This window comes from Anticarsia gemmatalis, chromosome Z, assembly GCF_050436995.1.
Source record: "Anticarsia gemmatalis isolate Benzon Research Colony breed Stoneville strain chromosome Z, ilAntGemm2 primary, whole genome shotgun sequence".
Lineage (NCBI taxonomy): Eukaryota > Metazoa > Arthropoda > Insecta > Lepidoptera > Erebidae > Anticarsia > Anticarsia gemmatalis.
This window is the reverse complement of record NC_134776.1, coordinates 14354995-14370088: the sequence shown is the minus strand read 5'-3', so window position 1 is coordinate 14370088 and position 15094 is coordinate 14354995. Positions and strand designations below refer to the sequence as shown.

The following is a 15094-nucleotide window of genomic DNA, read 5'->3' as shown; positions in this document are numbered from 1 at the left end:
CAGATTTCAAATGACAGATTTAGAACTCTTGTTTTAGATAGAAGATTTCTTGTGCTTGAAGACCACACATTTCTTTTAAATGCTTAATATACTGATTCCTATGCGCTAGTGCGTGAGTCCAAGAAAAAAATCATATTTTGCGAAAAACCGGGATAAAAATAAGGGGACAAAATTAAATGTGTATCATATAATTTTTTCGTTACTAGACCTAGAAGTATCTTTAGGTCTTTAGATAAAATTTTACCTAAACTTTAATTATACCTATCTATGTGTTTGAATGATTTTAAACAATCAAGACCTAACAGGTTAAATATACCTACCTACTAAAAGCAATACTTTCGTTGGAAATGAGATGCAAGAAGTTTTCTGTAAAAGTAAATTTATGTTTTAATGTCCATGGAAAATCTTCATCTAGATTTCCATAAAATGTTTCCTGGATGTAATTTAGGGTTTTGTCAGTAGGTTTTCCTTCACGGTTAGAACGAGTGATAAGTATTTGTCATACACACATGACGGCCAAAGTCATTGGTGTGTTGCCTCGGGTTCAAACCATTGACGACTTCCGTAACCAGCTTAGACGACTAGGCTATCAATGCTCTGGCTAACACAGCTCTTTCAAATAAGGGCAGTAAAAGTAAAAACTCTTCACTGGTACACCAGATTACTTACGATTACGATTCGTAGGAAAAGCTGTATTTTCACCATCTTGGCTTCAGAGAGATCAGCGTGGCTTTGATCGTAAAATTATGTTGACAATGCAAAAATTTAGATGTGTGAATTGTACACTGGATCACTAACCCCCGGTTTCTGAGGTACAGTTAGCGGTAGTTTATCTATTCAATATTGTCAAAACTTATATAAAAATCGCAATTGAATAGATAAACTATCGCTAAACGTAGGTACTCAGAAACCGGGGGTTAGACGTCTTTCCTCCGATTTTATCTTGGCATAGTAACGTAGTTATAAATAAATTTGAATACACTGACTACTTCTACTTTTTAATAAATTTATTGTTGATAAAATTAACTTTGATTTTTATCGCGAATTACCGGTCCAACCATTCAATCTGAATGATCTGAATAATTCGCGATTAGTAATACCTTTGATAATATATATTATGATGGGTATCGATATAGATCGGTACTTAATTTAAAACTATATGCAGTACTTGGTAGTTATCTTGGAGTTCTAAAATCTTTGAAATAGATAGAATTGAATATTCGTTGCCGAAAATTATTGAAACCTTACATAGACTTATTGAGATTCGTTATCTAAAAAATGTTTTAATTACCTACCCAACTTCTGAAGGTAAGAAAAAATAAAGTTCCTAGCTGCTACTGTAGGTCAGTGTAACTTAGTGGAGTAGAAGGTACTGAATTATCTGACTCCGTACTGCTACTATTTTTATTTGTATTAAAATCATTTAATAGTTTCACAATTATTGAATACTTAGATAATCAAATTGTTGCAGATACCTTTAGATTCATGACGGTATTAGGTACCTACCTATATAGATGTATGAGATTAGTTATTATATCCAGATATCTTTCACTATATGACAATTATTATCTTCAAATAAATTGTCAACCGGAAATGCTGGAAATGCGTAGAATGTAGGCAGTTACATAGCACATAATATTACATAAGTTATTATTTTGTCGCGAATTACCGTAACTGTGTGATCAGAACTGTATGCGTCTGAAGATTTCTTTGAATAGAGGTAGGCATGCGCTGCGATATTTAGTCTGCAGCACTTTATCCTATTTTGGTAGTAGTAGGTAAGCAGCAGTTAAGTAATAAGTAATAATGCGTCAGGAAGATGTCTCTAGCAATACCTATATTATATCCATTCGTTAAGAAGCGCACGTGTCAGAGTGTAATAATTTTGGGCATGTAGGTAGTTGTCTCAATCTGAAACAAATTTGCTTAAGTTAATAATTCTTATAGTTATCTATCACCTTGATATTGCGTTTAGTCAGTACTAGTCAGTAGGTACTTATATTTTTAATTGAGCTTGAACGAACTATGTGTGTTGTAGTTGGTTGCCACGTTGAAATAGATTTCGAATAATAAATATGGTAAAGTCGACCTCATGACTACAATATAGTCTCGTCGTGGCTTGCCACCAACTGGGTCTCATAAGCTGGGCTCTTAATTATTGCTTAAATCTCGTATGACCATGTACGAGATTTAAGCAAAAATGGCGAGATAATCTGCAGGTTTCCAGAATAATTGGTCAGAACTCAAGACTGATCTGACTGATGTTTTAGAAATGCCTTTGCCCACAAATTTTAAGTAGGTAGCCAAAGGACAAGGTAACAAAAGTTGGCGTGACACGTATTGGCGCGAACCTAAGTCGGTAGGTACCTACTTAACGTTTTAATTAAAATTGTCGACCTTTTTATTTCTCATATTCAGAAATATTTATTTATCTTCCTGTCTTGTCTTATGACAGTGGTTTTAAGTCTACTGGGAAGTTGCAATAGATTTTGTACTAGAGTACGCCACTCAGCCACTGGTAAGTGTCACGTGACTGACTCGTCTCCGCCATATTGCATTTGTACGGTGGCGAGGGATCATTTACTTTCGCACAATTTGTAATTTAGTTAATGTGTAAAATATTTCAGTGCTCAGAACTGTTTGTGTTTGTACGTTTAGGAGTGTGTTATTTGTTTTAAGTTTAGTTACAACTAATAAAAAAGTGTGCTGTGTATATAAAATTATAAAAAAATTGTTCTGGGTTCCATCATTGAAATAACCAAGTAGTGACCGAGAGTACCAGAAAAGGTTCAGCGACAGCGTTTTGCAGTTTGGGCCAGGTATTTTAAAAACAATTGTAATAACATTATTGTACTGTGTAGAAATAAATTATCAATCATGTTATTGTTGTCGTTTTGTAGGTACACCGGCATCATTTGTTTACTAAAAAGCGAAATAGTGATTGTTACTAGATTTGCGCATCGTAAATTACATTTTTCATTACTTTTCTAACAGAATTCGAAGTAAAATACAGTTAAATTGTGTTGGACATGTTATTTATTGCATTTAGAGCGAAAGTTTTCAAGTATAAACGTTGACAACTTCACTCAGAAATGGTTTTGTGTACAACAACAACATTGTACGACATAAAATTATCGGCTAATATTTTATTTCTTAGCGATATTAAGATGTGACCTTTGAAGTCTTAATGCATTATGTACACGTAGCTTTAGACAGCTATACCATGGAACCGCCATTTTGATTGCTAGCGCCTTGCCAGGGGGGAGAAGGGCGGGGAGGAGGGGAACTGCTTACTATAAAAAATGTGACGCTCTTACACTCGGTGTCTCACTCTCAAGACCATCATACAGCTTGTTATCAATTTTGATCAGCACTATCCCATGTTATTTTGACTATTCCTCACTTATTGATAACACCTCCCAGTCCAAGACAAAACACAAACATAACCTCTGAATGTTGTTTTGATTTGACAGGTGTCTTTCACATGGAATGTAGAATAATACCATCATGAATGGCGAACTAAATGGAACTATGGACTCTTCTAATTCATCACTGGAATCAGATATTGTACAGTTGAATCATGTGCCATTGCATGATAAAAAAGCCTCCTTAGACGAGGAAAGTAATTCAATCATTCAACTTGACTCATCAGAAGACTCGAGCTTTAAGAGAGATAATGATGATCTCGGTGAAAGTGATTCATCAGAGAATATTCGCTTACGCTTAGATACTGATAGTAGCAATGACTGTCCTGCAGGTGGCATTATTTTGAAACTTGAGGCTGGCATTGCAGCACAACAAATAGCTTTAGCTAACAATCCTGAAGATGTTGATTTGATGGATGAGCTTGAGCTTGAGATGAGCAAAGAAGGATTGTCTATGGACTACAATTATAGTAATGTTGAAGATTTCGCTGTCAGAGATTCAGACCAGGAAGATGAGGGACATGGACATGGACATGGCTTCCATTGTGGTCACATGAGGCAAAAAAAACCTATCAATAAAGAAAATGATAAAGATGGCACATCAAAAGAGACCAGTGTCATTCAGCCTTCTAAAGATAATGGTGTTGAAAATGAGGATTCCAGAAAAGAGACAAGTTTAGAAATCTTGGATGGTAATAGTAGTTATGGCAGTGATGTTCAAGAAGTACCAGTAGATATACCAGAACCCATAATTGTAGCTGATGATAGCAACACTGCTAATACAGATAGTACTATTGCCAACAGCAATGAATCAGAGATTGAGTCCAAAATTGGTTCTGAGACTAAGTCTGACAGCACAGAACAACAAATATTGACTGCTATCAATAACAAAGCTACTAATGGTGATGCCGAACAGGAAATCAATAAAAATACAAGCCATGATGAGCCACAAATTGTTGATATAGTAAGTTATTGCACATATATTATTGCATGTCCTAAAAAGTTACAGTAATTATTGAACATATCATATCAATATTTGATCCTCTTGCTATGTTGATATAATTTTTTTCTAATAAAATCCATTTCTACCCCACTGCTGGAAAAGGTCTCCTTCTGGCATGAGAAATGCTTTATAAGTGGAGCCATAGACATTTACACATCTCAAGTAAATTGAAACAATAATTAAACTAGGTACAAATACTATTTTGTTGATAATTTATTATATAGGCCCCCATACTTTACTGGCAGTAATATACACGGCGTAATTAATTTTAGAGACCTAATGTAGCAAGATAATCGGCGCCTTTATCCGACTATTCGGCGACTTCAATAAATATTTTATTATGTATACTATACAGTGTGTGTGTATAGCAGTGATATATGTGTCAGCCTTTTGTTATAATGTAACCAAATACAAAACTCAAGATGTAAAGTTTGTGTTGCTACACATTTTGTTCCCCACTGATTCATATCTCATACTCCATACAAGATATGAATCAATTGTTCTGAATAATATTAAGTGTCCCAAGAATACAACTGATCAGTGGACCCGCGCAACTCCTCTCGCGTAAAAGTAAACAAAAAATAAAAGTTGACTTTCAACCATATTTTTCATGTTATTCCAAAAAACACTGAAACATGCATTATTTATTTTAAACTATGGTTTTAACTTTATGGTTTGGGCTGTGCAATGATTTTATCAGTCAATCAGTCAGGGCAGGTAATTTTATATGTATAGATAATTTTTTATGGTGTAATGTTTATGTAATAAAGACTACAAAATGTATTTATTTAGGAACAATTAACAATCATGTTACAGTGGTACATAAGTCATAAAACTTGATATACTATGTGATGATATACATTTTTAATTAAATTATATGTCTAAAAGGAACCACACAGCACAAATACTTACTTTCGAAGTATCAAAGGTTTTACATAGACCATCCAGATATCCATACTCTCAGCTGACTGAATGTATAAATTTGATTTAAACATTTATAAATTTTACAGAATTCTGATAATGACCTGGACTCCGAAGAGGATTCTTCAGATGATGAGTCTGAGATTATAGCTGAAGATACAGTTAGTATCAATTCAGATAGTGATCATGCTGGCACAGAAGAGTCTTCACAGGAGAACCCAATGAAAAAGAAAATTAATGATATAATAATGTCAGAAAATGATGCACACAGTCGACATGGTGATTCCATTGGTTCTTCGAGTCCTGAAGTTCAAGAAATTGTCAGTGACAATGATGATTGTGTTGTAGCTAATGAAGAAGAAGAGGAAGAAGAACCAAAAGATAACACAAAAACTAGTGATAACAAGGTGCCTCTCCGCAGAAGCAGTAGAGCTATCAAGCGTAAAAGATATAATGATGATGTGGAAAATGGTGATAATGAATCTGATGTTGAAGAAGTATCAGATGCTCCTTTTTTTCGTAGGAACAAAACAATTGTAATCAATGACACTAAAGCTTTAGTTGAAATGGCAAGACAGTCTAAAGTCAATCAGAGCAACAGTCAAAAGAAGGAACCTACTGTTGTCATAATTGATACTAATGCTATTGGGGTTGAGAAGGCATCAGGACCCCCTAAACAAGTGAATTTACCTTCTACTGCTAGTCTTAGTTCCCAAAATTTGTATCAGAGTATTGTGGCACGTGGGACTACAGTCACTCCAATCAGTGTCAAGACAAGTGTAGGTACACAGAGCTCTAATTCACCACAGTCAAGCAGTCCACAACCCTCAATACTCCCTTCTTTAACAGATGACATGTTTGTTGTGGAAGCACCTTCTTTCATTGTACCCTATGTCTATGAGAAACCTTCTGTGAAACCTTTTAGAGAATTTGTGGATACATTGGGTAGACAAATAGAAGAACAAAAAGCCAAAGAAGATAAAGAGAAAGAACGAAAAGATAAGGAAAAGAGAGACGCAGATAAATCAGGCAAAAAGGAAGAAGCTTTAAAGGCTAAGGAAGGAAGTTCAGAAGATGCATCCAGTTCAGCTAAAGATTCCACATCAGCCAAAGCAGACACTGGTGAGGAAACAGAGGAAAAGAAGAAGAAGAAAAAAGGTAGGTCACTGCTCACATGACATAATAACATGAAATAGAGTGATGAGGTATAAAGTGTGAAAATACTAAGATAGTGATCATGACTTCGACAACTAAGTAGACTCTAGAAGACTAACTGACAATATATATTAACCCTCTCCATGCATATTTAGTTATTATGTCATACTTGTACAATGTATAATAAATAAACACACTAGAAAATTTATTGTATAATATTATATTATTTATTTTTTGCGTTTGTATTGCTGAGATTGACATTTATGTTGTTTTTAGATAAGCGAAAGCGAGGTGCGGAAGATGACGACGTTTCGTGGGATGGGGAAACGTCCACGGATTCCGAAGATGAGATATTGAGTGATGAAGAAGATAAGACTATTATTATTAAGGATAAAGTTGACGCAATTGAAGAGATGAAAGATGTTTCCGATTTAACTGCAGAAAAAGTGTGCTCTAATAAATCTGATAACTATTTTGACTGTTCCCTTGGAAAGTTTTTTATAAATATTGGTTTAAGTTTAGTGCAAGAGTATGTACAAAGTGATTTATTGAAACAGCAGAATCGTAAGTTACACAGGGAAAAGAAACAAGGACACAATACAAAAAGTACTGAAACTTCTATTGCATCACTTATGAAGAACATAGAATTTAGCAAAGAAAACAATGCACCATATGCATTTACTCAGCAAAAATGCGAATTTTGTAGTTTTAAGACGGAATCGAAGCTGGTTATGGCTCATCACTTGGAAACTCCACACATGAAAAATAATGTATATAAGTGTAACTTTTGTACATACGAAATTCGAAGTCCTCATGATATTTTGTACCACATGGAGGCTGAGCATAATATTAGGGGTAAATTGGAGCGAGCCCCAGCATATCACCAGTGCGCCAATTGTCCATTTGAAGATAACGGCAAAGGAAAATTGGCGCGTCATTTAATACCTTGTGCCAAGAAGTTCAAACCCGATTTGAATTTAGCCCCACCTCTAGAATGGGAACCCCCTGCTAAAATACCAAAGGTAAGCACATACGTCCTAAATCATTGTTTTCTAGTTGAATGTGTTAAACATGTACTGGAATTTTAAAACATGAATTATATTCCGATTGCAGATAGCAAGATCGCGTAATAATATGATGGGTTCGTACCAAAATTCATTCAATCGAGGTCAAATGGGCAACAACTTGGGGCGACCTGCGTTGAACGTGGCCAGTATGATGCCGGGGGTGAGCTCGTCGTACAGGGCCCGCGGGCGCTCGCCCATGGCGGTGCCACCACGCGCCGCGCCCGTGCACGGCGCCCCTATTCTACGAGGTGGCGTCATGGTACGACAAAATTCCCCCGTGGTCATGTCGTCCAACTATACCGTGGCGGTAATTGTCATTTTTTAAAAACAGCATTCTATTTACTTATTTCATTGTAATACTGTAAGCTTAGCTTTGTAGCTAGCTGGTATTCGCCAGCTAGTTCTGACTAGCACTGTGATTATTTTTCGCATTACCATCATAATTTAAAATGTGCTTATGTTACGATTATACTTGAATGATGTTAAACATATTTTAAAAGATATATTGCGATGATTCTGGCTAGATTGATGTAGCCAAATCTATAAAAAAAATAACAATTAATGTTTTAAATGCAAAGGTTTCTACAAACATAGAGACAGATAGGTAGAAAGCTTTCTCATTTAACTAGTTAAAATATATTTATTAAGAACAATATTGAGTATCATATATTGTTCTATTCTGTTTCAGAATAATTCTAAGAAGACTGTGCACCAACCGTCAATTTCGATCACGCCACTACCACGGCAACCACAACCGGCACAACAGCAGGCGTCTCACAATTCGAAGAGCACATTCGTCATTTGCGAAATCTGTGATGGTTATATAAAAGACCTTGAGCAGTTACGAAACCACATGCAGTGGATACACAAAGTGAAGATTCATCCTAAGATGATCTACAATAGACCACCACTTAATTGCCAAAAGTGTCAATTTAGGTAAATATGGGTCATTATACTTATACTTTTGAAGCTAGTGATTTCAAAGACAGTCAGAAGCAGTTGGTGTGCTAACTGTCTCAAATAGCAAATGGTGCACTCGATATATTCGAAGTGTGAATTTTTTCCCTATTAGTATATCTAGGTAGAGGTTTTGTTACATATTTTAGCAATGTTTGATTAATAGTTTACGTACATTAATGCTTGATTTGTGAAATATTTCAGGTTTTTCACTGACCAAGGTCTCGAGAGACATTTGCTGGGTTCGCACGGTTTGGTAACCAGTTCTATGCAAGAAGCCGCGAATAAAGGCAAAGATGCTGGCAGGTGTCCTGTGTGTGGAAGGGTATGTACTAAACCTTAGTTGCGCAATTTGTTCATCTGGGATCTAGAACCTTTTAAAACATAATGTACTGTTACTTGATAACTTTATTTTGCTACGGCTGCAAATTAAAATACAGACGCCATATATGTATCTCCACGAAGTGTTATTTGATGCAATAAGAGTACTATTATACAAACCGTTTGTTCAGCATAAACAAGAGAGCTGCCTGATATTTTGTTATGACAGACTAGATATACCTTTGCTATTTCTGCACACTTTCGATGTATGAATTAAAAAACATTATAAAATTGTCATAAAGTATTTTTTTGTTGTTTTCTCTGTTAGTCGTTTTAATGATATCCATATATTGCCCATTATTGACGATTGGGTGTTTGCGTGTTACAGGTATATCAATGGAAGCTGCTGAACCATGTGGCGCGGGATCACAACCTGACTCTGAAACCTGCTCATCTCTCGTACAAATGCACGGTGTGCACCGCCACGTTTGGAATGTACAAACAGTTTGAGAACCATGTGTACTCTGCACACAGCGTCGTGGCCAAACGCGTCATGGACAAGGGCAAATCCACTTCGTCTAACGCCAAGTCCAGTACTGATTCGCTTCTAAAGCCACTCAAAATTAATGACGAGATTACCATTATACCACAGCCTGTAAAAACCCCTGCCGCTGTGAATAAAGATGAATAAAGGTAAATATTTATGCCCTGTGAAATATGTAACATTTATTATTATAATTTGAAGTAATGTTTTAAGAGAAAAACTATTTTTTCTAGTCATAAGTCATTTACTCACTAAATTACAATCCACAAAATTATTTTTATTTCATAACGTGATGTTAATTCAATAAGTTTGTTTAAATTATAATCTGTGAACTGCTTGCGAAAAAACAGTATCGAATTTTGTCATGGTATATGAGATAACTTGAATTAATATCAGCTGAGCGAGGCGATCATATGTGCTATAAATAGCTTCGCGCAGAGTGAAAGTGTGTTCTGGCATCGACCCGCCCAATATTGACCGTGCAACATATCTGCCACGCAATACTGCGATACTAATACATAATATAATATATTATAACTTATTTTGCTGCTTGCTGTACTTTCGAATACTTTTTTAGAAACATGCTGAACTGCTGATTTGAACTAGGTTTTTTACAGTAATGATTTTCGTATTTGGTAGTCATTTGACGAAATTATATCGCAAAATATTGCAATTGGAGCTGAGGAAAAAATTATGTATTTATGTCATTGCTGGTGGTTAGGAAAAATTCTATTGCTGTCTGACATTAATTTGTTGTGATTGCACTTGCACATGGATGTGCGCATCAGTTAAATTGATTTAACACTTGCATATATTTTTGCGTAGCTCCGCTGGCGTATTACTGACATAAAAAATTTTGAAGAAGCTCTTTTATGCCCAATTTGTAAAAAGATTTTCGTTTGGAATGCATACTGAGCGCATAAAATAAAGAAAAGTTGACACTCAATTCTTAACACACATTATTTATCGTTTTAATAATTTCTCATACAAATATTATGCAGTTGATAAACTACTATGTAAGTTAAAATTGCAAAGGTGACATGTTATTATAACAATACTTTCATAATGAGATAAGCGTGAGTCATGAGTTACAGTAAATGCTGAGGTGCGAAATTATTACCAAAGTATGTACAAAACTGTCTGTTGGCTACGCTTCCGTGAATAAAGTGCTGAACCGATTTAGATGTGATATGCTATAGTGATAGATATATCTCGGTCAAAGTTACAAATTAGATAATATGTAACTTTTGCTTTAAATCCGAATATGTAGAAGAAAGGTTAAATTTAGCTTGATACACGTAAAATTACTGTTCTTATTGGAATAGAGCTGGCGGCAACTGCCTTAAAAAGTATTTGCGAGCGATCGTCATAATGTTGTAAATATTATTAATTTATTCCAGTTAATGCAGTACGCAAATTAATTTTGTTCGTTCGTCGTTATATCATATAAACCCGTGCAAATAAATAAAAAAGCCCTTTGCGACTTCATAGTTACAACTCGCCACTTAAAATCATTTTATTGAGAATGTATTATGTTCATTGTTTAACTTATTCCATTACGATTTGCTGAATACGAGCGCTACGAAATTATAACATATTTGACACTTTGTTACAGAATTTAACGTGGGCGTGATGGAGCGCCTCGTCTCCTGGCTGCGAGCTTGCCGTTACCTTCATACGAAGTCATAAGACATGTTTATAATTATGAGGCGTCTTGGAGGCCTCCAACTCCACTCCAATATTAGTGTACATTCCAATCCTGCCGAACTAGATTCTTAGAATACGTCTTTAATGTTAGACATTAAATGTTTACGTAGTAAAAGTAAATACGATTTTTGCCACAATCTGGTTTCACCCTTACCTAGTTGTAGTTGTTCATCTATAGATGTTGCAGTTCCAAAGGAAAATTATACACTGCCCAGGCTAGTTCTAGCCAGTGATATATAACTCACATTATACTTTTTGATCCTAACATCTATCTCTTTTATCAAGAAGAGTAGTGATATATTTTATGTAGTTATTGGTTATTTGTTTGTTGATATATATTAAGTGAGTAGTTCATATTCACATATTGGAATGTATACTGAACTCGTGGAGTTAAAATAAATCACGTAAATGGTAGATATACCTCAGCGAATCTTTATTATGAGATATATTGTAATATTTAGATGTAACGTCTTATTGTGAGAAGAGTTGAGTGGAATTATAACCAACTTGAGGATCTTTAGTAGTTGTACGTGTGAAGATACGTTGATTTTTTGTGTCCAATATATAACGAATACCCAAAGGGATGTCATATTTTGACAAAATACTATATATTAAGCTAAGGATTGTAAGTCACGGTTATGCTAATAGCAAACCTCAACAACATTGTAACATTGTTACCAACGTAGGACTGTCAACGTTTTGTGCGTTGTCTAAGCACAGCTTAATTTTCTACTGGTAACTTTGAATTTGTCTACCTTTTGATCTACATACTATGTAAGTAGATGATTGAAGTCTGGTCGCGAGCGACATATTGTATTAGTATGTCTTGATGAAGTGTTTAGTCGATTAGTTTTTTATGCAGAATTCGATTTTACTATTACGAGTGTGAAAAGTGGTTACAGAAAACACAATTGTGCTTTGCTAACAGTGATTCTAGAGATAGCTATATGTATCAATTGGTTAACCACGATCGAATAATTCGACACCTACTTCAAACTGATGCATAGGGCACAATCTCTCAAAACAGCTTCTTTTATTACAAAGACAGGGAATATAACTTGGAAGGAGTAAATGTTTACTAATATATTTATTAAATTAGCGAAGTAAGTCTATGTCGTGTTTACTTGTTATGCTGCGAACAGCAAACTTCTTATCAATATTTAAACATTTACTTGCATGTAAGATCAACTCTTTAAAAGTAATCAGTTGTTTTAATGCCCTTTGTTGCTATCGCGTGTTTTACTTCCAAGTTCGAAGTAAGTAAACATTGATTTTTACAATTGTGAAGTGAAGTAATAATTGATCATATCAAAATATTAGTGCTGGTGATTGAGATATAACTTTCTATACCTAGTAATAGCAATAATTGTCACATTGTGATTACTCTAAACATAATTGTGAAAAATATTTGTTTAGAAGTGCCTATTAAACGTAACTCATATGATTCATTATAATTAGGACCAAATTTAATAAAGGTAACATTTTTGTATTACAAAAACGATACGTCAAAAGCTAGATAATATTTAGTAGGTACTCAGCTGGTGCTGTGTAATCATATGACACATTTTTGTTGATTAAAGTTGGCTGAGTGGCCTTTTGCTCCATTGGGTTATTGCAAAGCAGCTCAAATTTATTTAAACTTACTCACATTACGAACGGCAATAATAGTAAACCGTTAAAAAAGCCTTAATTAAAAGGATACTCAAATAATGTGATTTTAAATAAAACACGGATTACAATAAAGTAATTACGTTTTAACTGATTTTCAATAAACGTTTTCCTTATTCTGAGACCTATCAGACGTTGAGGAGCACATAGAGGACGCGCGCGTGTTCTTCCTGCTTGTGTCGCGATCGACATTTAAATAATCGTAGTTATGTATGTACTGTTGTCGTCTATATCATTAAATAACATTTCGTGAATTTGATAGCAATCGATACCAAACTATCTGTATTGTCATTATGTATCGCTATTTTATATAAGGAGTTAGGTGTCGAATGACAATTTAAGGCATTAAATATCTCATTAGTTTTCGATAACGCCATATTTTCGGGAAATTCGTATATTTTTCAGATTTACGTTAATGAAAATTATTTACTGATAGTTTTAAAAGTGATTGATTATGTGACCTCGCATCGACGGGACACAGAGACAAACAGGGAATTTAGAAATTATGAGTCCCATTTTCCATTATTTTCCTTATTTAGTGAAGTGATGCTGTGGTGTTAGTGTAAGCGAGTGTTAGATACCTACGTATATTTATGTGGCGCTGTGTGATTATTTTAACGTTTCGATTTCTACTATTGTGACTTTATCAACATATTTTTATAGTAATAGCTGCTGTGTTATACTTTTAAGATTAGACACATAGCGTAATTAATATATATATAATTTAACTGTCAGGTTATTTACATGAAAGTGGGCTTATGTTGCGTCTGAACGAATGGGGCGTTACTACATGATTGTGTTTAGGATGGCACATTCCTAATGAATTATGAATTCTTTCATTGTAGTAATATCGGAGGTGCGCGGTAAATATTTATTATTTAAACTTAGTTTGTTTATTTAGGTTTTAGTTAAATTGAAAGTAAAGTAATAACTTAAAAGAGTTTATTTTCCTGCTATTATGTTTTTATCAACGTGTGTTTCAAACTTGCGTGAATGCGGTAAACAAAACCGAAAGGTTTTGAAGATCATAATATATAACTACAAACACGATTCAAAAGTTTTGTATAATTTTTTGTTATCTTGTGTAAATAACAGGTATCATTTAAGTACTTGTAATAAAGATACCTTACCATTATGAGTGTTTTAATTTTTAATAATACCAGTCTGCGATGATAACGACTTTTTCTTTACCCCTGACGATGCTCATCTACCGTTTCCCACCCCTGTCAAATGAATGAATCTTTTTTTACGTAAATTTTCAGCTGAAACTGAACTCAATACTTCTTGCGAACTTTCCTTATATTGTATTGGGGTCCAACGAACAGCATCGGGAGAGTTCGGGACTCCTCAACTACGTTGCCTGGTTAGATCCGTCGGAGCGTTTACACTTAAAGCCTTTGCCTTCAGATATGAATGGGCTTCCGCATACAACCTAATCGTATCATTAGTCGTCGTCGTATCTTGGCGTTTCGTATTCGTTGTATGAAACTTTAACTTGCACACGAATCGGATTTGACTAACGATTCATTTGGGTACTTGACTACTAGACAAATCAGCTACACTTTATGATATGTCAAAAATATATATTTTAGTATAGATATAAAATTCTCGCGTCACAGTTTTCGTTGCCATACTCCTCCGAAACGGCTTGACCGATTCTCATGAAATTTTGTGATCATATTGTCTAGGTCTGAGAATCGGCCAACATCTATTTTTCATACACTAAGTGACACAATTTTTTTTTATATGGCAAAGCAACGTTTGCCGTGTCAGCTAGTTTTAGTATAGAAATACGGTGTAGTGTCATCAATTTAGTTAGATGAACCTTTTACTAGTACAAGTCTAATGTTTTTTCATTTACCCAGTTAACTACATAATTTGGGGCAAGAAAGACCCGCGGGCGGTTACGGCTCGTCTCCGCTCGCCTGTCTGTAGTCGTGCTTGCGTCTCTATAATTTTACCCTTGCCGTTCTCAGCTGTTCCGCGGCTTGCTTGCAGCACGTTATTGATTTATTTTAGACAACCCACTAGCGAAATACCTATTTATTGACATATTTTATTTGATAAAAAATATCTTTTAATCCATTAACCAGCTCGCTGAAGATCGTTGTATAGCGGGATCCTATGCTATGACGTATGTTAGAAGGCGAGACGAAAGTGGTAAGTTGGCGATTCCTGTCTGAGTTGATGTGCTACTACCATCTGGCACCGAAGAGAAATCCATTTAAAATTATTTCAAGATAATGTTTGTACATAATATCGCACACCTAGATCTAAAGGGAGTTAACTCAAAAAAGCTGCTTTTTCAGAAAAGGCGAAAAACTGA

At 34.9% G+C, this 15094-nt stretch overlaps 1 protein-coding gene across 1 annotated transcript; it reads left to right on the top strand.

The window, feature by feature from the left end:
• The first annotated feature begins 2546 nt into the window (after window positions 1-2546).
• Window positions 2547-13903, top strand: LOC142986109 (uncharacterized). The gene is made up of 9 exons (XM_076134362.1): window positions 2547-2819; window positions 3474-4389; window positions 5439-6507; window positions 6781-7526; window positions 7618-7878; window positions 8260-8507; window positions 8733-8853; window positions 9238-9542; window positions 11009-13903. Exons 2-8 carry the CDS (start codon window positions 3508-3510, stop codon window positions 9538-9540), a joined length of 3630 nt encoding a protein of 1209 aa, XP_075990477.1. The 5' UTR covers window positions 2547-2819; window positions 3474-3507; the 3' UTR covers window positions 9541-9542; window positions 11009-13903.
• Window positions 13904-15094: the final 1191 nt, after the last annotated feature.

Excerpts from the sequence above, each read along its gene's own strand:
- LOC142986109 (XM_076134362.1), top strand. The coding sequence starts at position 3,508 with ATGAATGGCGAACTAAATGGAACTATGGACTCTTCTAATTCATCACTG. Across the intron at positions 6,508-6,780 it reads AAAGAAGAAGAAGAAAAAAG|ATAAGCGAAAGCGAGGTGCG; the intron begins GTAGGTCACTGC and ends TGTTGTTTTTAG. Across the intron at positions 8,508-8,732 it reads TGCCAAAAGTGTCAATTTAG|GTTTTTCACTGACCAAGGTC; the intron begins GTAAATATGGGT and ends GAAATATTTCAG.